The sequence below is a fragment of the Schistocerca cancellata genome, chromosome 3 (assembly GCF_023864275.1).
Source record: "Schistocerca cancellata isolate TAMUIC-IGC-003103 chromosome 3, iqSchCanc2.1, whole genome shotgun sequence".
NCBI classification, from domain to species: Eukaryota; Metazoa; Arthropoda; class Insecta; order Orthoptera; family Acrididae; genus Schistocerca; species Schistocerca cancellata.
Genome location: NC_064628.1, coordinates 776037755 through 776065363, shown reverse-complemented (window position 1 = coordinate 776065363; position 27609 = coordinate 776037755). Strand labels below are relative to the sequence as shown.

General features: G+C 44.4%; 1 protein-coding gene and 1 pseudogene across 2 annotated transcripts in view; one reads left to right on the top strand and one right to left on the bottom strand.

Annotated features, from left to right (window-relative positions):
- The window catches only part of LOC126175818 (zwittermicin A synthase ZmaJ), a 140456-nt gene that overhangs the window by 70894 nt on the left and 41953 nt on the right, over positions 1-27609 (top strand). For both annotated transcript variants that reach the window (XM_049922810.1, XM_049922809.1), the window contains exons 2-3: positions 14667-14802; positions 23354-23675. In XM_049922810.1, the coding sequence (XP_049778767.1) occupies positions 14683-14802; positions 23354-23675 (442 nt within the window). In that variant the 5' untranslated portion in view covers positions 14667-14682. The remainder of the gene's footprint in view (positions 1-14666; positions 14803-23353; positions 23676-27609) is intronic.
- LOC126177296 (5S ribosomal RNA) lies at positions 15539-15656 on the bottom strand (annotated as a pseudogene).

Genomic DNA, 27609 nt, shown 5'->3' with positions numbered 1-27609 from the left:
CAGTGTAGCTAGATCTTCGTTTAGGTTTTCAAACAAGTAACTTTGCGCTGTAATAGCTAAATCATCTGCGTAGGCAAATTTACGTGAGTGATGTTGAAGAGCCAGGGAGCTAAGACTGATCCTGGCGCAAGACCATTTTTTAGGGTATGCACTTGCTGGTTTCACCATTTAATTTGACCCTCAACTTACTTTCCCTCAGCATGTTGTTCATGAGGTTCAACGTTGTTTTGCATTTGACAACGACAAAAGTAAAGCCCAAAGACTGTCAAAATATGACAGCAACTATTACAAATTTGAAAATTAAAGCATATTAAAAAATTAACTCTGAATTGCGGCAAACGTCACCGAACATTTGGTGTTATAAACAATTGCCACAAATAGCACACGGTTTTTACTCCCAATAGCAATTTAAGAAATTATCAAAAATATGAAAAAACCAATCTCTAGTTCCGCTGATGTGCTCAGTAAATAATCGGTTATGGAAGCGCCGCCAGTGGCTTCCAAAATATCCAAACAAACACCGTTATTCTCATAATGGAGAATCTGTAAACTGTTTCCGTTGTCATGAAGCTGAGGTGTGCTCTGGCGTAAATGAGCTCCTAGTGCACCATCACAGCTAGGACAACCACGTTCTCTATTCGCGTTCTGAACTCACTCCCAGTCTGTCCGCTGTAAACTTGTCACAGGCCCCACCACTTACTACTCCTCCTCCTCCTCCTCCTCCTCCTCCTCCTCCTCCTCCTCCGGAACTGCTAAACTTAACAGGCCGCTCTAGACTATCGGAGGAGCTTCCTCAATTTATAAATAGCATTAAAACCTACCACCATATTATGCTTCTTAAACCCATTTCTAATCTTCACAAAGGGTGGGCCAACATACATCATAGCAACATATCTAACTACTTCGTTGTTTACTCTGGTCCCTTCGTGAGTTTGTGATACAACGTTTTCACTCATTTTTCATATCATCACTTTCTCTAGGCCCTTCTGCAATCGCTATCTGTAGAATGGCGGCTATTTCCCTATCGGTGGCTTCTTGATAAAGTGTAAATTTTTTTAACCTTTGGAACATAGAACGAAAAGCGCTCTTCTGTGATGGCAGATGATTAGAATTCGCAGCAATAATAGCAGCTGTTATCAATGTACGAAAAACCTCGTATTTTAAACACTGGCCATTCCTACTTACCTCTAAATCCAAAACGTTTGAGCCCTTAACTTCAAACTCCAAAGCTAAATTTATAGTCATCATTGCTGCGAATTCTAATTATCCCCATCACATACGAAAACATTTTTTCGACCCGTAATCCACAGGTTAAAAGATTTGCACTGCATCGGGAGGCCACCGATAGGGAAATAGCCACCATTATACAGATAGGGGTTGCAAATGGGTTTAGATAAAGTGATATTAGGAAAATGGGTGAAAAATTTGTCAGGCTCGCGGAGGGAATGGAGTAAACAACAAAGTAATTACATATGATGCTATTGTGCATGTAGATGCACCCTCTCTGAAGATTAGTATAGAGTTTAAAAAGCATAATGTGGTGGTAGTTTTTAATGCTATTAACAAATTGGTTCAAAAATGGCTCTGAGCACTATGGGACTTAACATCCGAGATAAGGCTCCTAGACTTGGAACTACTTAAATCTAACTAACCTAAGGACATCACACACATCCATGCCCGAGGCAGGATTCGAACATGCGACCATAGCAGCAGCGCCTAATAAATTGGAGACGCTCCTCCGGCACAGTATAGAGCAACCTGTTCATAAGTTTTGCAATGGGGGTTCTGTAAGATTAAGCGTGGAGCTTGTCAAGCTTTATACCGGCAGACAGGAAGGAGTTCAGAACGAGATACAGGGAAGGCGGTTATGATAGCTGTGGTTGTTCACCAGAAGCTCATTTACGTTAGTGCAATCATCAGCTTCGTGCAATCGAATGAGAGTAAAGGTGTTTATCTGGACATTTTGGAGGACCTACAAATTTTCGTACACAGACGGCGCTTCCAAGACTGATTACTTATTGAGATTGCTGGAACAAGATGTTTTTTTCATATTTTTGATATCTTCAGTTGATACTGGAAATAAAAATCGTGTTTTCTTTGGACCAATTTTATAACACCAAATGTTCGGTGACGGTTGCCGCAATTTAGAGTTAATTTTTTAATATGCTGTTACTTTCATATTTGGAATTGTCATATTTTGCACGACTTCATCTTCAAGCTTTACTTATGTCAGCAATCCTGATATACAACTTTCACTAAATATCTTAAGATAATAGAGATTCCGCCACACAGCACCGTGCTAGCGCAAGGTACCCCGTATAGGCCACGGCGCATGTTACCTGGCGCTCTGGCATTGGTACATTTGGTTTCTGTCTTTGCCAGTGAAAGGTTATTTGCACCTGATACACCATACGCATGTCTCGATATACGGCATTTACTACTGCCTCTTGAGCTTAGTAATCGCACATGGTATGTACATTTTTTGCCTGTTTTGACATGCACGATTTCTATTATTCTTGTGCATTTTTGAACCTTGCAGTTGTACATATTTGCATTTGTATTATGTGAAGAGTTAGTAATTACAGATTTTAATTACTGACGGGTCACCAGAAGATGGGCTGGGACCGAAACATGTTGCGATTGTGGAAATAAAAAAAACTTCAAAACTAGCTACGAGATTTCAGAAACAAGCATTTCTATTCTATTATATTTGAACTGCAAATTTCAGACAGCCACATAAACGTCAGTATGTAATACTAATAAAATAAATCAACCCACTGAAGATGATTAAACTTCGCGGAAAACTGTATGGATGTTAAACAAGAGTAACTTGTCTGCTCAAGACAGAACCGTATTTCCGTTGTTAAGTAAACTCGAGCAAAAAGTGAGCTTCAACCACAAGGTGAAGTCGTATTGTTGTTATCGCAGTCGCGCACTGTACAATTTTAATTAGTGTATTTTCTACCGGCTGCATCAGGGGAATATTAATGTATTGGCTTGTCGGAATGAATAGCAGTAGAATGGGGCTACAAAGTTACACGTTTTTGCCCTGCTACGTCTACTGACGAGATCTTAGTGTTGAATCGAAATTATAGTGTATGATTAAGAGTGGGAAAGCAAATTAACGGTTTTAAATAAGAGCTTTTTACTGTAATGAAATTACAAATAAGCCTCTGACTGCAAACATGGTTTTCAATTTCTTTATTGCATTATTATTACACATCTGCGTTCGGCAGCAGACCACCCTCTGCCGATCGCACAGGTGGGGTTTTGTGGGGTTTTGTGGGGTTTTGTGGGGTTTTGTGGGGTTTTGTGGGGTTTTGTGGGGTTTTGTGGGGTTTTGTGGGGTTTTGTGGGGTTTTGTGGGGTTTTGTGGGGTTTTGTGGGGTTTTGTGGGGTTTTGTGGGGTTTTGTAGGGTTTTGTAGGGTTTTGTGGGGTTTTGTGGGGTTTTGTGGGGTTTTGGGGTTTTGTGGGGTTTTGTGGGGTTTTGTGGGGTTTTGTGGGGTTTTGTGGGGTTTTGTGGGGTTTTGTGGGGTTTTGTGGGGTTTTGTGGGGTTTTGTGGGGTTTTGTGGGTACAGGTTTTCTGAATGTTGTTAGGAGGTGAAAGCAATCTGTGAACCTGAGGAAGTTATACCTGACACCGATTAGATGTACATTACAAGGTACATCTGAAGAGGGGGGCGGTAGTCATGAAATCGACAACGCAATAAAAAGGATTGAAAACCATGTTTGCAGCCAGAGGCTAATTTATTTGTAAATTCCTCTCGTAACAAGATTGTTCCCACCTTAAATTACGATTGAAAATTTAAACTTTCATACTGAAGAAGTCACGAATCTCTTGAGCATGGCAATAAATAAAGAAATAAATATTCTGGTGCAATAGTTCGGGTAACGCCGTTGATAAGGCACTAGAATTTTATTCGAGACTATCTTGGCCCATTCAGATTTTGGATATCCGTTCTTTATCTACTGTCGACCGGATGCCGAGTCTTAAAGACCACAGCCTATTCATTTGCAGATCATCTCGCATTCATTTGTCACAGCCTCGAACTCATCAGGACATTAACATCCTTTTCTTCTTGCATTGTTTGTGTATCAAAGATGAAAAACCATCAACTCCCACAAAGATGTTCAGACAGAATCACCTAAACCTTTTAAAGAGGCGTGTACGTCGTTCATGTAAAAGAAAATTACAGACGCTTCAACGTTTCGTTGCATGAACAACTTAAGAGCATTAAGCATACATTTCTCTGTAGCATCGTCTGTCGAAATGGTTGCTTCAGTATCTTCAACCGTCTGTAAAAGAAGCGTCCGGTGTGCGCCGGACTGACGTACAGGAGTCGCCGCCTGAAAAGTTCGTGGTTAAGCAAAGATTCCAGACTTTCCGAATGGCAACGAAAATATTAAATTGTAAATTTCTAAAATTCTGAGCGGTCTTACCTTACATAATTCACGCTTCAGATTCTATTGGAACTGCCTGAAGAATTTCCCTATAATCGGTTTCGCTGTCTGAAATCGCGGCTGTTGATAGAGTAGAGGGATTTGTTGGTTTTCCGCAGTCGTCGTATGCCAAATACTGTGCTCGGAGTTTTGTTGTGGCACCAGCCTACATCGACGGCACTGTCTGCCCGTCACATGAGCTGATGTTTTGTCAGCACCGCCGCGTAAACGCGACCACTTCAGCGTCCGCCAACGCTGCAAACCCAGCTCGGCAGCGTTCGGCATGCAGTTAGTTTACTTTGCGCTGCTGATTGAGGTGAAGGCGGCCGGGTACCAGTCGCTCACGCAACCGGCCGCGTAAGTTGTTAGTGCTGCCTGATGGGCGGCCTTCTCCCGGGAGTACATCTTACGACGGGATTGTTTGTCCAGTTCTCCTTCAATGCCAGTCACTTTACAGACAACAAAAGCTCTCGGATATTTGTTTTTCTTAATTGTTAATTCATTCCCTCGTACGCCACGGCCGGGGTAGTCTAGCAGGGGTACGTAGTCAGCACATTTCTAAAATCAGTATATCTATATTCACAAATATTCTAAAAGTAGATGTATGTAATGTATGTATGTATGTATGTATGTATGTATGTATGTAATGTTATGTATGTAATGTTATGTATGTAATGTTATGTATGTATGTAATGTATGTATGTACGCACGTACAAATGTTTCCCATCTCCTCCTGAACAATTGGACCAATTTCAACCAAACTTGGTACACGTATCACTTACTGTCAGTCGAGAATCTCTATGGGGGTGAGAACCCGTTACCTGTCAAAGGGGTGGGGGTGAGGCTGAAAAAGTAGTGTAACTCACGAGAGCACTTAATAACTTGCGGCAAACTTGACGCATAATTTCAAACTTTTACGAAACTTTTTCTCGCTGACAAAGCGCAGAAAAAGATGAGAGGAAAAACGTTTACCGCTTACATTTTTGCTGTTCATGTTATAAAATTGCCGCCTCAGGTACAACGTTTTAGTTTGTTTCTTTACGACACATTTTGCAGACAATATTCGCATGTACCCCTGAACGTTCTACCAAAATTATGTCATAAATTAGCTGTATGAAATCAAAACTGAAGGACGAAATTCGCTAGTTACATGTGAAATACGTCTACAAATATGTGCGAAAGCTGTTAAATATATGTGAAATACGTTACATGTGCGTACTCTGGCAAAGCCGCGAGTAAAAAGTTCCTAAGCCCCTGGATAGATTTCAACCACTCTCTGTACACATATTACAGTTTGTGGGTGTAAGAACCAGCAACCTCCCATTGGGGAGGGGTGGTAACGTGGAGAAAGAAGGGGAGTAGAAGAGGGGTAAATAGGACATAGCCACAGATATGAGGGAGGAAGTGATGTACACAGTTAGGGATGGCATCTGCCTTACTGCGATATGCTTCATGGGGTCGTTCCTTTTTTCCAAATTGCTCCGTGCGTATATTCATAGATATTTTAATGTAGTGCCTGTTTGCAGTGGTTGTTCTGAAATTGTGTAATCATACAAGAATCATTCCGTCTATGTATTCGTAATATTTTGCACTTGGTTATGTTGAGGGACAATTGCCAACACCTGCACGAAGCGTCGATCCACTACAGGTTTTCCTCCATTTCGCCACAATTTTCTAGCCTTTAGACTTCTGTGTATACAACAGAATCATCACAGAGTGACTCCGGTATAAAACAGAAAATCAGCAAAACACTCTTGACTGTAACGAAAAGTAATGTTTCACTATGAATGAAACTTCTATAGATGTATAAACATGAAAACACCTCTTTATTATGTAGGTACTGTGTCAGTTGGCTTAGACTTTCTTCTCCTTAAAGCACTTACCACGTTGCAGTTATGTGTTTTGATTAAGCTGTATGGTATAAGATAGACTTACTGCTATGAGCTGAGCTGCACCTCCCATGGGTTCATTAGGTGGCAGTATGGAAACGTGTCGAACGCGATCCACAAGTCAAGCAGCATGGCAACAGTCTGTGTACCGGCATCTACAGCTTTCTGCTGGATCTTGTGGGTGAACAGAGGGAGCTCGGTTTCACTCTATCGTTGCTTTGGGAACCCTTGTTGATCCCTACTGAGACGATTTTCGATCTCCAGAACAGTCATACTACGCGAGCATAAAACTTGTTTCAAAATTCAACTGACCGACGTCCGACATATAGACCTGTAGTTTTGTGCGTGTGTTCGACGACCCTTCTAGTTAACGGGAATGACCAACGCTTCTTTCCAATTATTGGAAATGCTTCGCACCTCCAGCAGCCTACGGTACACTGCTGTTACAAAACGTGCAGGTTGTTTCGCATCCTCTACGTATAACCGTATTGGTATCCCGATCTGCCCCCCCCCCCCCCCCCACGCCCCCATGAACCATAGACCTGGCCGTTGGTGGGGAGGCTTGCGTGCCTCAGCGACACAGATAACCATACCGTAGGTGCAACCACAACGGAGGGGTATCTGTTGAGAGGCCGTTGAGAGGCCAGACAAACGTATGGTTCCTGAAGAGGGGCAGCAGCCTTTTCAGTAGTTGCAGGGGCAACAGTCTGGATGATTGACTGATCTGGCCTTGTAACATTAACCAAAACGGCCTTGCTGTGCTGGTACTGCGAACTGTTGAAAGACAGGGGAAACTACGGCCGTAATTTTTCCCGAGGGCATGCACCTTTACTGTATGGATAAATGATGGCGTCCTCTTGGGTAAAATATTCCGGAGGTAAAATAGTCCCCCATTCGGATCTCCGGGCGGGGACTACTCAGGAGGACGTCGTTATCAGGAGAAAGAAAACTGGCGTTCTACGGATCGGAGCGTGGAATGTCAGATCCCTTAATCAGGCAGGTAGGTTAGAAAACTTAAAAAGGGAAATGGATAGGTTAAAGTTATATATAGTGGGAATTAGTGAAGTTCGGTGGCAGGAGGAACAAGACTTTTGGTCAGGCGAATACAGGGTTATAAATACAAAGTCAAATAGGAGTAATGTAGGAGTAGGTTTAATAATGAATAAAAAAATAGGAAATCGGGTAAGCTACTACAAACAGCATAGTGAACGCATTATTGTGGCAAAGATAGACACGAAGCCCACGCCTACGACACTAGTACAAGTCTATATGCCAACTAGCTCTGCAGATGACGAAGAAATTGATGAATTGTATGATGAAATAAAAGAAACTATTCAGGGAGTGAATGGAGACGAAAATTTAAGTCATGGGTCACTGGAATTCGGTAGTAGGAAAAGGGAGAGAAGGAAACGTAGTAGGTGAATATGGATTGGGGATAAGAAATGAAAGAGGAAGCCGCCTGGTAGAATTTTGCACAGAGCACAACTTAATCATAAGCTAACACTTTGTTCAAGAATCATAAAAGAAGGTTGTATACATGGAAGAAGCCTGGAGATACTAGAAGATATCAGATAGATTATGTAATGGTAAGACAGAGATTTAGGAACCAGGTTTTACATTGTAAGACATTTCCAGCGGCAGATGTGGACTCTGAATACAATCTATTGGTTATGAACTGTAGATTAAAACTGAAGAAATTGCAAAAAGGTGGGAATTTGAGGAGATGGGACCTGGATAAACTGAAGGAACCAGAGGTTGTAGAGAGTTTCAGGAAGAGCATAAAGGAACAATTGACAAGAATGGGGGATAGAAATACAGTAGAAGAAGAATGGATAGCTTTGAGGGATGAAGTGGTGAAGGCAGCAGAGAATCAAATAAGTAAAAAGACGAGGGCTAGCAGAAATCCTTGGGTGACAGAAGAAATACTGAATTTAATTGATGAAAGGAGAAAATATAAAAATGCAGTAAATGAAGCAGGCAAAAAGGAATACAAACGTCTCAAAAATGAGATCGACAGGAAGTGCAAAATGGCTAAGTAGGCATGGCTAGAGGACAAATGTAAGGATGTAGAGGCTTATCTCATGAGGGGTAAGATAGATACTGCGTACAGGAAAATTAAAGAGACCTTTGGAGAAAAGAGAACCACTTGTATGAATATCAAGGGCACAGATGGGAACTCAGTTCTAAGCAAAGAAGGGAAAGCAGAAGGGTGGAAGGAGTATATAGAGAGACTATACAAGAGCGATGTTCTTGAGGACAATATCATGGAAATGGAAGAGGATGTAGATGAAGATGAAATGGGAGATACGATACTGCGTGAAGAGTTTGATAGAGCACTGAAAGATCTGAGTCGAAACAAGGCCCCGGGAGTAGACAACATGCCATTAGAACTACTGACAGCCTTGGGAGAGCCAGTCCTGACAAAACTCTGCCATCTGGTGAGCAAAATGTATGAGACAGGCGAAATACCCTCAGACTTCAAGAAGAATATAATAATTCCAATCCCAAAGGAAACAGGCGTTGACAGATGTGAAAATTACCGAACTGTCAGTTTAATAAGTCACGGCTGCAAAATACTAACGCGAATTCTGTACAGACGAATGGAAAAAGTGGTAGAAGCAGACCTCGGGGAAGATCAGTTTGGATTCCGCAGAAATATGGGAACACGTGAGGCAATACTGACCCTACGACCTACCATAGAAGCTAGATTAAGAAAAGGCAAACCTACGTTTCTAGCATTTGTAGACTTAGAGAAAGCTTTTTACAATGTTGCCTGGAATACTGTTTCAAATTCTGAAGGTGGCAGGGGTAAAATACAGGGGGCGAAAGGCTATTTACAATTTGTACAGAAACCAGATGGCAGTTATAAAAGTCGAGGGACATGAAAGGGAAGCAGTGGTTGGGAAGGGAGTGAGACAGGGTTGTAGCCTCTCCCCGATGTTGTTCAATCTGTATATTGAGCAAGCAGTAAAGGAAACAAAAGAAAAATTCGGAGTAGGTATTAAAATCCATGGAGAAGAAATATACTTTGAGGTTAGCCGATGACATTGCAATTCTGTCAGACAGCAAAGGACCTGGAAGAGCAACTGAACGGAATGCACAGTGTTTTGAAAGGAGTATTTAAAGTAGTAAAGGAGTTTTGCTATTTGGGGAGAAAAATAACTGATGATGGTTGAAGTAGAGAGGCTATAAAATGTAGACTGGTAGTGGCTAGGAAAGCGTTTCTGAAGAAGAGAAATTTGTTAACATTGAGTATTGATTTAAGTGTCAGGAAGTCGTTTCTGAAAGTATTTGTATGGAGTTTAGCCATGTATGGAAGTGAAACATGGACGATGAATAGTTTGGACAGGAAGAGAATAGAAGCCTTTGAAATGTGGTGCTACAGAAGAATGCTGAAGATTAGATGGGTAGATCACATAACTAATGAGGAAGTATTGAATAGGACTGGGGAGAAGAGGAGTTTGTGGCACAACTTGACAAGAAGGGACCGGTTGGTAGGACATGGTCTGAGGCATCAAGGGATCACAAATTTAGCATTGGAGGGCAGCGTGGAGGGTAAAAATCGTAGAGGGAGACCCAGAGATGAATGCACTAAGCAGATTCAGAAGGATGTAGGTTGCAATATTTACTGGGAGATGAAGAAGCTTGTACAGGATAGAGTAGCATGGAGAGGTGCATCAAACCAGTCTCAGCACTGAAGACAACAACAACAACAACAACAACAACAACAACAACAACAACAACAACAACTACTACTACTACTACTACTTTATCATTCTGTGACAAGACCGTGCAAATATGGATTCAGTGTCCCAAAAATGTTTTGTCGTTTGTCTGAGCTATTTATTCATCCTACGTTTAACGACTTCCGTACTACGACTGATGGTAGCTCGGCTACTTGACCTTTTCGGTCTTTAAATTGGTGACAGCTAAGAGTGAGTAGATTAAATTATTCCTGAGGCAGCGCTAAGAGGCCGACGATCTGGACGGTGAGGGGGAGCGGGTGGAGATATGCAGTGAATGGAAACCGGAGTGTCGTTCTTTAGAGTACGTAGGCGAGGAAAAATGGCGCGGTAGTTTTACAGGCGGTCAAGGCGACGTTTTGAAGCACTCAAGAACGGCTTTTAGCCACCAGTTGGGCAAGTTCCACAGACCGACTGGCACCGGGCGAGCCTTCGACAGCCAGGCGTAAATGCAGCCTGCGGCAAGTTGCCTGATAGCCGCCTATGACGGATTAATTCCTTTTGCTGCGCAGGAGGCATAAAATTTTGACAGTAAGAAACTTGGACTTGCCTACTTCGGTACGGTTTGTGAAACGTTGAAGACCATTCTCTGTATATGCGTTCCGGGTCTGTTTTTTCTATATTACAAATGGTTTCCTGAAAGGCTGCGACTGTGAAAACAATAGCTTTGTTTACAAATAAACTTTCTGCTCTAAATTACGATTTTCTTTTATTAACATTTTACACGATGCGTTTCGGGGGAAATGAGTATGTTCAACTGTGTTTTCTTTTTGTGCTAAAGTATTTCTACGCAATGTTTTCAAGGTGCTAAGTTTTGCTTTTAGTTGAATTTACTGCAATATATAAAAACCGCACGATTTTTATTTAGTTATCGATTTTATGTATATTTAGGGGCAAAATATGGAATTACTTGTACTTAGTTTCCTTATGGTCCTTCTGTGCAGTCACTCACACGTCACGCACACCTTTCAGTGCACAGTATACGTCGGGAATCTTACATAAACACAGTTAAAAAGAGGTTTTTAAATGCAGTTTTCGGAGATAATGCTATAGGTCATCCTCAGAGTATTTGCTTTTGTGCAGTAGGTATTTATCTGAACAATATGGATTATAATTTGCTTACATTTATTTTACAATGGTGCTTATTTCTGTGTTACTATTTGTTTCGACAATATACTTACATAAAAATGACGTAAAAATAAGCGCACCATTGTAAAACAGACGTAAGCAATTTATAATAAATATTCTTAAGATAAATACTTTCTGTGGGAAACCTCTAACATTCTCTTTCAATTACATATAAAAATATTTTTTGTAACTTAATGTGAGTTATTCTTGACGTACATTGTGCAGTGAAAGTTGGATATTACTGAAGAGTGCGATAGAAGACTTCGGCTTTGACCAATGGCGTCAGATGTTGTTAGAGCTGATGTAATGCACAGATTAACAGCAAAGACGAATTTTGAGAAACACTAGAATCCAGGGCAGAGAAAACAGATGGTAAACTTATGACGTACATCCATATTTCGAATATGTTAGGTATATCGCTTCTTTGAATCATAGTGTCCCAGTCTTCAGTTGACCTGCATAGCCCAATTGAAGAATGGGATACTAGTGCAAAAAAGAAAAAGGCAGACGTAATGCCAGCATGGAATACCTCAGTTGAGATGTGAGTTGTATCCCGAACTTCAGCTGATCTACGTAGGTTAACTGCAGTATCGGATACAAATTTAATGTACGTAGACTTTTTCGCCTTCGCTAGCACAATATCCTATTCTTCAGTTGGCCTAAGTAGGTCAACTGAAGTACTGGGTACAAATTTCACAGGTGTTGCTTTTTTTCGCCTCCACTACTACTTGCGTTCTATTGTTCAGTTGATATGAGTACTGGCGAAGGTGGAAATACCGACATGAGTAAAATTTGTGTCCCATACTTCAGTTCACCTATATGTATCATCTGAAGAATGATGATGCAAACGAAGACAAAAAATATCGACGCATCTTGTACCTCAGATGAACAACGTGAACACGGAAAAAAAGCGACACATAAAATTTGTAGCACGTCAACTGAAGTATGGGATACAAATTGTTTTTCGCCTTCGATATTAATAGTATAGACTGAAAATTATCATAGTACTAGCGACTGCGAAAAAACTTAAGGCAGTAAAATTTGTGTCCCATATAGGTCAACTGAAGAGCATGATAAACTAAGGTACAGGATGCCATTGTTACATATGTCGCTTTCTTCGTCTTTGCTAGCACTGGTGTCCTTTTCTTCAGTTGATCTACACAGGTCGACTGAAGTACGGGATACAAACTTTTCTTATGTCTTCGTATATCCATAATTGAAACGGACGACTTGGGACGTCAGCTAGTATAATATATGTTAAAAAAATGATGAAAGTCCTCCAGCTGTATTAAGGTGTTGGTTTTATTGGCATCTAGTTCCGATGTTGTTAAATCATCATCTTCAGGCCCATACTTGTCGACAGCAACCGTATGTGTCTAACAGTAGTAGTCAGTGGTGAGATAGGCGTGTTCCATGCGGAAGGAGTTACTACCTGCCTTCCGTATGGAAAACGCCTATCTCACCACTGGCTACTACTGTTAGACACATACGGTTGCTGTCGACAAGTATGGGCCTGAAGATGTTGTAACAACATCGAAACTAGTTGCCAATAAAACCAACACCTTAATACATCTGGAGGAATTTCGTCATTTTTAATATATTATGTCGTCTTTTCACCTTCGATAGTACTAGTATCGACTGAGAAATATCTTAGTAAATTTCGAAAAACGCTGAAACATGTATTTTTTTTATTTATAACCCAGAAATCAAGAACCAGTTCTCATACATATAGCTTTAAAAATATTTTAGTAGTGCTTTCATAATGATTTATATTACAAAAACCGTTTCGTCCACTATTTCACTCGTAGCAGGTAAATTTCGAAAAATGCTGAAATACAATTTCTTTATTTCTGATAGACACAAGATACCAACTTTTGTTTGGATAGGTTCAAAGTGCCTTAACAGCGACTAATTTTCAAAAAAAATCTTTCATCTCATATACACTCCTGGAAATTTAAATAAGAACACCGTGAATTCATTGTCCCAGGAAAGGGAAACTTTATTGACACATTCCTGGGGTCAGATACATCACATGATCACACTGACAGAACCACAGGCACATAGACACAGGCAACAGAGCATGCACAATGTCGGCACTAGTACAGTGTATATCCACCTTTCGCAGCAATGCAGGCTGCTATTCTCCCATGGAGACGATCGTAGAGATGCTGGATGTAGTCCTGTGGAACGGCTTGCCATGCCATTTCCAACTGGCGCCTCAGTTGGACCAGCGTTCGTGCTGGACGTGCAGACCGCGTGAGACGACGCTTCATCCAGTCCCAAACATGCTCAATGGGGGACAGATCCGGAGATCTTGCTGGCCAGGGTAGTTGACTTACACCTTCTAGAGCACGTTGGGTGGCACGGGATACATGCGGACGTGCATTGTCCTGTTGGAACAGCAAGTTCCCTTGCCGGTCTAGGAATGGTAGAACGATGGGTTCGATGACGGTTTGGATGTACCGTGCACTATTCAGTGTCCCCTCGACGATCACCAGTGGTGTACGGCCAGTGTAAGAGATCGCTCCCCACACCATGATGCCGGGTGTTGGCCCTGTGTGCCTCGATCGTATGCAGTCCTGATTGTGGCGCTCACCTGCACGGCGCCAAACACGCATACGACCATCATTGGCACCAAGGCAGAAGCGACTCTCATCGCAGAAGACGACACGTCTCCATTCGTCCCTCCATTCACACCTGTCGCGACACCACTGGAGGCGGGCTGCACGATGTTGGGGCGTGAGCGGAAGACGGCCTAACGGTGTGCGGGACCGTAGCCCAGCTTCATGGAGACGGTTGCGAAGGGTCCTCGCCGATACCCCAGGAGCAACAGTGTCCCTAATTTGCTGGGAAGTGGCGGTGCGGTCCCCTACGGCACTGCGTAGGATCCTACGGTCTTGGCGTGCATCCGTGCGTCGCTGCGGTCCGGTCCCAGGTCGACGGGCACGTGCACCTTCCGCCGACCACTGGCGACAACATCGATGTACTGTGGAGACCTCACGCCCCACGTGTTGAGCAATTCGGCGGTACGTCCACCCGGCCTCCCGCATGCCCACTATACGCCCTCGCTCAAAGTCCGTCAACTGCACATACGGTTCACGTCCACGCTGTCGCGGCATGCTACCAGTGTTAAAGACTGCGATGGAGCTCCGTATGCCACGGCAAACTGGCTGACACTGACGGCGGCGGTGCACAAATGCTGCGCAGCTAGCGCCACTCGACGGCCAACACCGCGGTTCCTGGTGTGTCCGCTGTGCCGTGCGTGTGATCATTGCTTGTACAGCCCTCTCGCAGTGTCCGGAGCAAGTATGGTGGGTCTGACACACCGGTGTCAATGTGTTCTTTTTTCCATTTCCAGGAGTGTAGTTACGTGTCTCAAGACTTTCAATCGTACTGGCAGTGACCAGTACTGAGTTCGCTCTACAAACGTGAGTGAGCAGTCGACTTGCTGCGTGTGCCCACAGGTTCCACGGTCACGCGATGGGGTCGGTGCCGCAGCTGTCGGTGCTGCGCGGTGAGGTGCGGGAAGACGACGCGTCGGCCGGCGCGCTTCTGCACCGCATACTGGAGGAGGCGGCGGCCAGGGCAGACGCTAACCAGGTCAGTGCACCACGCTGTCTCACGTCTCCACGTGTTACTGCCTTCCCAAGAACTGACAAACACCCCACACCAAGAAAGTCAAACACAAAAGCCACATGAACAAGAGCACAAAACTGTGTGTGTGTGTGTGTGTGTGTGTGTGTGTGTGTGTGTGTGTGTGTGTGTGTGTGTAAAATTTACAAAAAACATAAGATTCAATCGACAGTCTGATACGTCTTTGCCCTTCGAGGCATATGACAATACAGCCCATATAAACAATCTGCGAGAACAGATAACCATTACGTAGTCGAAGCTCTTTCCTCGCCCGCGTTTGCCTCCTAATGTATCATAAGAAAATGTGGTTCTGCCTTGAGTAAAAAAAAATTCTCTTGTTTTGCTACCCATTGACGATGGAGTAACTTCTCTGAAACGTGTGGGTAGCAAAACGAGAAAAATTGTTTGATCAAGACGAAACCACATTTCGTTAACGTGCAGAACAGTTGAAAGGAGCATACTGGGGCGCACTTCTATGTGGCACCAGAATAAGATAAAAACCACTCCGCCTTCAGGCCACAAGTGGCCCATCGGGGCCATCCGACCGCCGTGTCATCCTCCGCTGAGGATGCGGATGGGAGGGGGCGTGTGGTCAGCACACTGCTCTCCCGGTCGTTACCATTGTTGTCTTTGACCGGAGCCGCTACTATTCAGTCGAGTAGCTCCTCAATTGGCATCACGAGGCTGAGTGCACCCCGAAAAATGGCAACAGCACATGGCGGCCCGGATGGTCACCCATCCAAGTGCCGGCCACGCCCGACAGAGCTTAACTTCAGTGATCTGACGGGAACCGGTGCATCCACTGCGGCAAGGCCGTTGCCCCAGAATAAGATAATATTCTAGTTCTGTTTAAGTAGTTCTAAGTTCTAGGGGACGGTTGACCTCAAATGTTAAGTGCCATAGTGGTCTGAGCTATTTGTACCATTGTGAATTTCCTTTCATGATTCCAGGTGTAGATATACGGGTACACACACAATCTCTTTCCCCGAAAGTGGAGTGACTTCTGGCGCGCTGCTGCTCTCAGTAGTAAACTTCGCTCAGTCAAGGACACTACTGCAGTTTGGAGGTCTTCCTTCAGCTTCACTGTCTTCAGCCGTCTGCGCATCAGTCATACTAGGTTCACCCATCGTTTTCTCTTGTGTAACGAGCAATCCCTACAATGTGACTGTGGAACCAGACTGACTGTATCCCATATATTTTTGGGATGTCCGCTTCTTTTTGCCCTTCGTACTAAGTGTAGCCTTCGACATTGCTTGTCTTTAATTTTAGCAGACGATTCACGGATAGATGAACTGGTTCAGTTTCCTACGTGAAAGCGACATTTATTTCAAGTTACAAGGTTTTGCTTTACTCCTGGTAGCAGGATGGTTGTGGTTGGGGCCTCCCTTCCCGTTTCCTGCGCCTGGGACCCATGACCACTCCTCCTCACAAAGACCACTCTCTTATCCTTCTGTTATTAGTTTCCTCGCATTATTGTTTCACTCCTCTGACTGGATCCGCCCACTTTCAGTTAATTTTTGAATCGCGGGACCGATGACCTCGCGGTTTAGTCCCGTAGCCCCCTAGACGGTCGATGCAAATTTCGTGGTGGTCTCGATGCAGAGACCACCTGCTGGTGATGGTGCGGGCACACACTGGTTGCACCCTCGGTTGGCAATGGCTGCGAGCGATACGGTATCGCACATAGCAAGGGTTTCGAATGAGACTCAGGCTGAAGCATTGTGGGTGCAACCAGAGATCGACGGAGTGGCATTGCACCGCCCTAAATACCCAACCACATAGACACCATAGGAACTGCTTGCGATCATGTGGCCTGCAGAAGCAAACGGGCCCAAGGAGTTGGTGGCCTCTAGCCATGCTTGCACTGCCGCCTGCTGACCTAGTCAGATCAGAGTACGTGATGGCTGACGAAACGCCTACCGCTTTAGGCCGCACGCATAACACGAGTGTCAGAGGGATTGCAGTACTGTCGGGCGTGTGGCTCATACTTCACAATCTCTCCTTCCCATCCTCGAAGAATAGTTTAATCCGAAAACTGACCTTCATTGCCGGGAAGGATGATTTGCGTGTTGCAATGAAGCTGAGAGCTGTGTCGATGGTAGTGTAGCTACCTGCAGTGTCTCCTAAGCTAAGCAATAGGGACAGAGGAGCCAGACATTGTCGTTTAACATACGGCAGGGGGGTGGGGGGGGGGGGGGCTCTGGAGGTGTGCTGAAGCCAGTTTTCCTAATGGAGACACTCCAACAAATCAGGCAGGTCACGATATCTAAGAGGTTGCAGCGTAATCACGCGACTTGCAGCGCTCGTAGCCCAGCTGGGATTTTAAAAATTACTGGCAAAGTTACATACTGTATATTTTGACTGAGTTTGGGACACGCAATAGCTTAATCCTTGAAAGGACGACGATGACCTTAAAACTCTAAATTTAATTCCACAAACGCTCACCAAAACAAGTCACAAAGTGAAATTCACGGGTGAAACATTTCACTCCTACCTCATCGAACTGGCGTCCCATAGAATGGTCGTCTGTTCAGGGCGGCAGAAACATAACAAAACTGTGTGCCTTCTCTTCGCAGACGGTTTGGCAATATCAGGCAATAACGAGACCACTCCAACTGAACGCAGTTCCTTTCGGGATGTTCAGTCGGAGACTCTTAGAGGTCGTGCATTCTCTGACAACGGCACATGCTGCCGGGTTAAAAACAGATTATAATTTACAAAGCATGGTATCTGTTGGCAGGATCTTTGACTACTGTTCTTAAGCCGTGTTACATAGCTGCGAGTGATACACCATTCCTTGTAGGCACGCGTTGATACACCAGCAAATAGAGCAGTTTTATTGGTGGTGTGGTCACGGATACGTCCGATCACTATAGCTCCTTTTGTGGCTGTTCAACTATACTACTCGCTCTAAAGTTCGTCGGGTTCAGTGGTTCGATCAACTGACTGACCTGAGGAAGTCTGAGTGCTTAGAGATGTAGCTACTGACTCAGGGGAAGCTACACAAAACGTGGCTTTAATAGAAATTACCGTAATTACGATAATACTAGTCTTTAATAAACCGTGACCAACCTCGCTGAAATCTGACTTATCGGAAGTAGTAGAGGGAAAAAATTTGTAACTATGACAGCAAGTGGAAGATTCACGAAAGTGAGTAATCTCACTACCAACTGCTCTCAATCCCGTATCAACGTTTATAATTAAGCTAGAGTCCAAATCACAATAGAATACTACATAACCCTACAATAGGAGGAGGCGTCCACGTCAAAAAATGGCTCTGAGCACTATGGGACTTAACAGCTGTGGTCATCAGTCCCCTAGAACTTAGAACTACTTAAACCTAACTAACCTAAGGACATCACACACATTCATGCCCGAGGCAGGATTCGAACCTGCGACCGTAGCAGTCGCGCGGTTCCGGACTGCGCGCCTAGAACCGCGAGACCACCGCGGCTGGCATCGCCCACGTCCAAATCACTAATCACTTCCAGCAAAATTCAAAATCAACATTGCTATATTCTCTGGGAAGGAATACATCAGTGCGCCACTTAAAATATGTAACTGGATCTCAGTTCTAGCATAATGTTGAAGAATAAATTCACAATTACATTGGAAGAGCAGGAGCAGAAGATGAACTGGGGGTTTACGTAAAAGACCGCGTTTTTACCCCCCTCTGCCTGACACTCTTGAAATCCTGCAACATCGCACTGTTGAAGGTGTGAATTCCATAATGAGAAGCCAGCTGCTTTGTGTGGGGGCAGGAAATGAGCCACAGTTTTGATATTTGTCGTGTAACACACATGGTGCTCACATTAAATGCATAAAAATTACAACTTTTCTCTTTCTAGGTATTTAGGAATTGTTTCTATCTTTCATAGTTTGGAAGCAATGAATGTTCGAAATTTATTCCTTCTTTTTGGATATCCCTGTACATTAGTAGCAACACAGTACTGATTTTTTAATATTTTGTAAAAGTTCCACCTACGGCTGTCGCAATAACGCTCTTTGTCTGGTGCATTCTCATCCAGTCGTCGGCTATACTGTACTGGCCAGTTGCTGGTCCTAAGACTGACAGTGGTGCCTAGCAATACATATCGTGCTTTGTACAACATACTTTTCACAATGATCAAACATAGAATTGTCCCCATTTTTGTCTAGTAGCTGCACTGTCATCCGTCTCTTTATCCGACATATCCAAGTAAGCTGATCACGGGTTTGACTTACGAAGTAAATTACCACGGCAGGAATAACCGATCCTATACACTTTATGCAATTCGTACGTCTCCACGTGTACCCATTTTACAGCGGTGGTTCTGTGCAACCTATTGGTACACACTTTCCATTTTAGTGACGTGCGGGATCGTATGACCGGCAGGCTCTTGCCTATAAAGTGCCCAAAGCGGTCACTGTACTGTTAAAGGGGTGTATGTGGAGGGGGGGGGGGGGTACATAACACTTCGTCCAGTGAGCTTATTTGGAAACCCAAAACTTGGAATCTGGTATTGCTACTGAAGAGTTTGACAGGACACAGAGGAAACACTTGCGTGCGAGGTCACAAGTTCATTCTTTAGTAAAGCTCATTTGAGTCTTGTGTTAACATTTATTACAGGAAAAACATATCTGCTAATGACTCCCCATGTCTATCAGGAGAGCAACAGAAAAGGATTGTCTGCGAGTTTCACAGATCAACTTCTATAGGATGGATGTATTACACCTCACAAAACAGATTTCGTCACGTTCAAGAAATGTTCAAAACAAACCATTAACTTGCACCTTTAACACCGAATCAAAAATAGCGCGCCTCAGTGATCACAAATGTTCGCACCATCAAGATCGATGGTGAACTCTTCGGGAGTTACAAACCATGCAAGATGTCGAGTTAGGTATCCACTGTTACAGAATGCATATAGAATTCTGTTGGGGTAACGGGGTGAAGAGAACTGATGGAATGTCGTGGAATGCAATGAATGAGGAACAGTTCGTCGTGGAGCTTATCGTGAAACTAGATACCCTTTAAGACATAGCTGTAGATAGTGCGATAATATCTTATAGGCATGAAAAAACAAACATCCAGAGGATAAACTTGTGCAATGGTTCCAGGTGGTATGCAATGCAATGTCACACACTTTACAAGACGTATAGTTTGCTCCAAAGGAGCAAGATTTTTACATACCGTCCAGGAACCAAGCACAAGCAACTTATTTTGACCAGCTACTGGCCAAAACCAATGATAGTACCATATCTGTAGTTCCATTGCACCCATTTTATCACTCTTGGTTGCAGTGACGTTAATGTGCCCCACTGCCCTTGCAAGATCACGAACACGACCAAGAATCGTAGAGGGCAAAGCACCTCAAACATCCTGCGGGACAGTAAATAACTTTGCAGCCAATTTGCCATCAAGCACGGATGACGAACTACATAGCTACCCACCTGTTTAACTATCACTTTCATTTGTTCAACACCTACTGATGACGATCGCACCAGCATAGTCTGAAATTTTTATTCAAATTCTATTAATCCATCTGCTGCTCTCCCATCGATTTGTTCCTTCCCCCTCTGTCAAACTACTACTATCTCTCTCTCTCTCTCTCCCTCCCTCCCCGATAGGATGTTGCTGATTCTTATACCCCACAGTATTTCGATGTAGACAGTAAGTTTGGTCGAAATAGATCAAGGGGTTTGTCATTTTTTATCCGCACCTTTACTGTGGATATGTATGTCAGGTGTAATTCACATATTTATTTCACACACATTCATACGTACCCTACGCGCGTGGCTCCAGCTGCCACTGCGCGTTCAAGGTCTGTTAATTCCCGTCGCGCGGCCATAATAAAGTCGGAAACCTTTTCACATGAATTACCCGAGTACAAATGACCGCTCTGCCAGCACAGTGCCCTCTTATACAATGAGTACGCGATAATGCAGGCATTTGTATACGTGCATATCTCTATCCCATGACTGCCACCTTAGTGAAGAGCTTAGGTATTTGCGCGTCATGGGCTACACTACTTTTACATCCCCACTCACCCCGTTTTGGCAGTTAGGTACCTCTTACTGCCACAGCGGTTCCTTGCGAACAGTAAGTAATGGCTGTACACAGTTTGGATGAAGTCGGTCCAGTGGTTTAGAAGATGTGGTACATACATACATACATATATGCGTACTATATACATATATGCGTACTATATACACTACTGGCCATTAAAATTGCTACACGACGAAGATTACATACCACAGACGCGAAATTTGAAAGGAAGACGATGCTGTGATATGCAAATGATTAGCTTTTCAGAGGATTCACACAAGGTTGGCGCCGGTGGCGACACCTACAACGTGCTGACATGAGGAAAGTTTCCAACCGATTTCTCATAAACAAACAGCAGTTGACCGGCGTTGCCTGGTGAAACGTTGTTGTGATGCCTCATGTAAGGAGGAGAAATGCGTACCATCACGTTTCCGATTTTGATAAAGGTCGGATTGTAGACTATCGCGATTGCGCTTTATCGTATCGCGACATTGCTGCTCGCGTTGGTCGAGATCCAATGACTATTAGCAGAATATGGAATCGGTGGGTTCAGGAGGGTAATACGGAACACCGTGCTGGATCCCAACGGCCTCGTATCACTAGCAGTCGAGATGATAGGCATCTTATCCGCATGGCTGTAACGGATCGTGCAGCCACGTCTCGAGTCAACAGATGGGGACGTTTGCAAGGCAACAACCATCTGCTCGAACAGTTAGACGACGTTTGCAGCAGCATGGACTATGAGCTCGGAGACCATGGCTGCGGTTGCCCTTAACGCTGCATCACAGACAGGAGCGCCTGCGATGGTGTACTCAACGACGAATGGCAAAACGTCATTTTTTCGGATGAATCCAGTTTCTGTTTACAGCATCATGATGGTCGCATCCGTGTTTGGCGAAATCGCGGTGAACGGTCATTCGAAGCGTGTATTCGTCATCGCCATACTGGCGTATCACCCGGCGTGATGATATGGGGTGCCACTGGTTACACGTCTCGGTCACCTGTTGTTCGCGTGGACGGCACTTTGAGCAGTGGACGTCAAATTTCAGATTTGTTACGACCCGTGGCTCTACCCTTCATTCGATCCCTGCGAAACCCAACATTTCAGCAGGACAATACACGACCGCATGTTGCAAATCCTGTACGTGCTTTTCTGGATACAGAAACGTTAGACTGCTGCCCTGGCCAGCACATTCTCCATATCTCTCACCAATTGAAAACGTCTGGTCAATGGTGGCTGAGCAACTGGCTCGTCACAATACGCCAGTCACTACTCTTGATGAACTGTGGTATCGTGTTGAAGCTGCATGGGCAGCTGTACCTGTACACGCCATTCAAGGTCTGTTTGACTCAATGCCCAGGCGTATCAAGGCCGTTATTACGGCCTGAGGTGGTTGTTCTGGGTACTGATTTCTCAGGATCTACGCAACCAAATTTCGTGAAAATGTAATCACATGTCAGTTGTAGTACAATATATTTGTTCAATGAATACCCGTTTATCATCTGCATTTCTTCTTGGTGTAGGAATGTTAATGGCCATTGTTGTTGTTGTTCTCAGTCCAGAGACTGGTTTGATGCAGCTCTCCATGCTACTCTATGCTATGCAAGCTTCATCTCCCAGTACTTACTGCAACCTACATCCTTCTGAATCTGGTTAGTGTATTCATCTCTTAGTCTCCCTCTACGATTTTTGCCCTCCACGCTGCCCTCCAATGCTAAATTTGTGATCCCTTGATGCCTCAGAGCATGTCCTACCAACCGGTCCCTACTTCTTGTCAAGTTGTGCCAAAAACTAATTTTCTCCCCAATTCTATTCAATGCCTCATTAGTTATGTGATCTACCCATCTAATCTTCAGCATTCTTCTGTAGCACCACATTTCGTAAGCTTCTATTCTTTTCTTGTCCAAACTATTTATCGTCCATGTTTCACTTCCATACATGGCTACACTCCATACAAATACTTTCAGAAACGACTTCCTGACACGTGCTGTGTACATGTATACGTGCTGTGTACATGTATACGTGCTGTGTACATGTATACGTGCTGTGTACATGTATACGTGCTGTGTACATGTATACGTGCTGTGTACATGTATACGTGCTGTGTACATGTATACGTGCTGTGTACATGTATACGTGCTGTGTACATGTATACGTGCTGTGTACATGTATACGTGCTGTGTACATGTATACGTGCTGTGTACATGTATACGTGCTGTGTACATGTATACGTGCTGTGTACATGTATACGTGCTGTGTACATGTATACGTGCTGTGTACATGTATACGTGCTGTGTACATGTATACGTGCTGTGTACATGTATACGTGCTGTGTACATGTATACGTGCTGTGTACATGTATACGTGCTGTGTACATGTATACGTGCTGTGTACATGTATACGTGCTGTGTACATGTATACGTGCTGTGTACATATATGAATACATTCATATATGGATAAATTTTTATAACATTATGCATTATTGTCAGGTGGCGCTGGTGTGTCCCGGCTCGGTGGAGGACGGTGAGGCGGGCAGTGCGGTGGTGACGCTGCGCGCTCTGGACGAGGCGGCGTCGCGCGTGGCGCGCGCCCTGGTGCGGCGGGTGCAGGGAGCCACTGGCGCGGGCCCCAACAGCGACGGCGACTGGTTGGTGGCGGTGGACATGCGGCCGCGCGCTGGACTCGTCGTGGCGCTGCTGGCCGCCTGGAAGGCGGGCGCCGCCTACCTGCCTCTGGGGCCCGGCTTCCCGGCCGCGCGAGTCCACCACATCCTGCGTGAGGCGCGGCCCGCCCTCGTCATAGCCGACGCCGGTGAGTCTCGCAATGACGCGCGTCAGCTGGAACTCGCCGCTGTGTTCCTTGAACCACTCCTCCACCATCCTGACCTTGGGATATGGCTCATTATCTTGCTGAAAAAGCCACTGCTGTCGGGAAACATGATCGTAATGAAGTGGTGTACGTGGTCAGCAACCCCTTGGCCATCATGGTGCCCTACACGATCTCCACAAGACACATGCATGCCTAGGGTGACCAGACGTCCGGATTAATCCGGACATGTCCTTTTTAGCTCTTTGTCCGCGGTCCGGGCGGATTCTTACAGTGCCCGGCTTTTTCGCAATACAGTTAAATTTAAAATTTGGCCCGTTCTATTGCTCTTTTCTTAAATACTTTAACTATTGGCACAGCCTTCGTGATAAACAAGCACGAAGGCGGTGTTAGTAGGTGGCACCAGGATCGTCGATGCTATCGTTGATCTACCTATAAACGAATGCAAATATCGATTATTTAAAATTTTCGTTTCGTATCTTCGCTTTTTTATTGGCTTGACTTCCTGTAGTGCATGTGTGATTTGTGAGTGCAATTTTTAACTGAGTGAGTTAGGTAAAATATTTGGCTACGCCTAAACGAAAGTGTAAATTTTCTGATGTCCTTTCCTGCAAATATCCGGCTTTAAGAAAGGGAGAAATGAATCTGAAGCGGAATTTAAGATATGTGGAGCTGGAACGTACGTCTCAGTGGCCAATAAAGGTAAGAAATAACTCGACAGATTAACTGTCATGGTTTTATTTCATTGTTTCATAGTCATACAATTTATTTGTATTCGGAAGGTTAAAGTTCAGCTTACATGTCGTCAGCTGTTGCTTGAATTGTAGATGTTGGTAGCGGTGCGTCGAATGAAGGGAGGTGAATGGTCTTACGTTTTTCGCTTTGTAAGCAATTCCGTGTTGTTGACATAACAAAACAATTGACGCCACACTGTCACCACAATCAATGTTTTGAATTTTTTTATATTGCTCAGTTAACCACCACCTGACCATCAGTAACAATTAACTACTAGTTTCACCGGTAATCCCCGGCAGTCACGTGACTCGTCCAGAGCTGACGGGTGGTATCCTCATCTGCAGTTGACCCGTTTGATGTGTCCTCTTTTTTCTTCGTTTGTCCTCCTTTTTGAAGCTGTTTGTTCTCCTTTTTAAACAACTGCATCTGGTCACCCTATGTCCACGTGAATGTTTCCCAGGGCACAATGGAGCTACCGCCAGCTTGTCTGTCCCACAGTACAGGTGTCAGGAAAGGCGACGGATTGACCCCTCCCGTCGGCATGATGAAGAAAGTATCTGGATTCATTAGACCGTGCAACGCTCTGCTACTGTGCCACCGTCAAGTACCAATGCTCGTGTGTTCATTTCAATCGTAGATCCCGATGTTGTAGAGTTAATAAAATAGGTAATTGCTCAAAATTGCCCTGAGGGTAGCTCGCTCTCGGCAGTAGGGTGACTGCCCTCGGTGTGCACCACGCCTTCGCCGTGTTCGTAGTTCCGTTTCTACTGCGTCTGGAGAATTTTCAGTGACGGAGCCCACGCTCCCCTAACAAGGATAAGTTCCTAGCGGTGGGATCGACATTTTGAAAAAATTTATATGGTGATGTAACTTAAGGTCCAAGGAATAGTACACTGCAGCCATTCACCATGGTAGGCCCTGGTTCGCGAGTAATTGACAAAAAAAATCACGGAATATTTTTTCGTCGATTACTCGAAAACGAAGTCTTAACCTAATGCACCGTAGGTTTCAAAAAGTCGATCCCACCGCTGGAGACTTCTCCTTATAACTTGAAACACATTTTCGGCTGCCATTCCTAGATGTTCTCGAACGGAGAAAAACCGGACGGAGCACTGCGGCAACAGCGTTCATCGGAAGAGAACCCACACGGACCAGTACCCTCACGGCTCTAGCTCTCATCACCCGCCACAAATGGAAGGGGTGCTAAACACTTTGCTTAACAGAGGTCGTGTGCTCTGTGACAGAACCTAAAATCCGAACTGGACCACCAAAGGAGCGTGTTGGAGGAAAGCGACTGTAGCGACCGCCAAATTCGTCGCGCCTTCAAGCAAACGATCACACCACAGCCAACTCCCGATGAAGACAAAGCTAAAAAGATAGTCTACATGCCATACGCGAGCAACTTGCCTAGAAAAATCGGTGCAATTTCAATACTACAAAATGTCTGTCTACCGCCCACTGGCGAAGAGCAATTGCTCTTTGAAGACAGCAAAAGACGATCTGGGACTCCGGAATTCTGGAGTGTATTACATATCGTGCGAGTGCAGCTGAAGAAAGGTGCACTAAATACAAACGGCACACAGACCTCCAGCAGCCCTCAAAACCGGTAGTTGCTGAAAATTGCCTTGAAACTAACCACAAAATGAAATACAAAGATTCAAAAATTCTGCACAACACACCCAACTATTGGGATCATGTAGACAAAGGTAGTCATCGAAGTCCGGCTACATGAGAACAGACACGACACATACAAATATAAGCTCCTTGACGGCGTTTAATGACCATTCAGTGCAGACGCACTCCTCGCCCGAACTCTTGCGGGAATCAGCTTGAGGCTGCGAGCAAAGAGGGTAATGGCCAGGAGATGCTACGTATGTTGCGTGCGACAAGTTGGGAATTCGGGATAGATGTGAAGCGTCCTGGGATAGGCGAATCGGGTAAGGTGACCACTCGCGTAAAGCGAGAAATCTGAATTTGAGTTCTGATCCGGCACAAATTTTCACTTGTCGCCATCGAATTTGTATCAATACCCGATAGCGGCTAAGATCGGAATTTCAATTTCCTCATAAAAATATGTTCACTATTGTTAACACTAATCAGATACACCACATACTTTCGATAAAATATTCAAATAATGTCTATGTTCCTGAGACATTTTGAGTCTCAGCTTTATCCGCGATAGTGATGTAGGCTGGTACAAATTTTAATCCATTACTCCGGTCCACACTACTATCATGGATAAATTAATCGTGCAAATGATCTGCGGAACATATAACCGAAAGGTTCAACCGTGTCTCACGGGTCAAAGCGAAGCTGCTGACCCCAATTTAGACAGTTTAGTGTAGCAGTGTAACAAATTAATCTGGATCCGCCAATAAGCTTTTCCGATTAACGTAGCACGTCCCGTAGTTGGTCTGGCGCGCCCACAGTGCGTCAGTTCTGACCGCGGCGACAAGGTTGACTTCGCGCAACGCTAAGACAGCTGCGAAGCAAGGAATGAAGGAACGTTTCGAACCGGATGGACTTCTGACTATCCAATCTTGACAAGCAAAATAGTTTTCCAGATGAGTAAATACTTACGGTCTCTGTCACAGACTTCCCTAGTACAACTGAATTATACTACAATGCACTGCGCGGCCTTCTCTTTCGTCTTTAACCAACTGTGTGTTCATCTTGAGTTAATAGCTGAGGTCCTGCTTCACAAAGATTGTGTAAACTACTTCGTTCTGTGGTGTTTGACGCATTACACTGCCGGAAAAAGAGGAACACCCTCAAAGACACAATCATTTTACTGTCAAGTGAAATGATAGGTAGTTAGCTATTTTAAGAGCACACGATAACAGTTTCAGTCCAAATGAAACAGTCGCAGTAATGGGTGTCCGAACAGTCGCATCAGCCCAGTGTACGCGCCTGTGGCGACGACGCAGGCGTGTATTTTCGCATGTAAACGATCATATAGTTGCCAAATGGCATCCTGCGATAGACTATCCCAAACATCTCGTGCCTTTCGTTGCAATTCGGCAATGGTTCTTGCAGGCGTTGGAAAACGAATAAGTTTGAGACTTTTGCGTCATTTGGTTCTGAAACAACTGAGTAAAACTGAAAGTACTGTGCCTACTTTCTTTACTTTTTCTTATCATGTCAACACTGACCCACAATATCCTAGCGCAACGCAATCTGACTG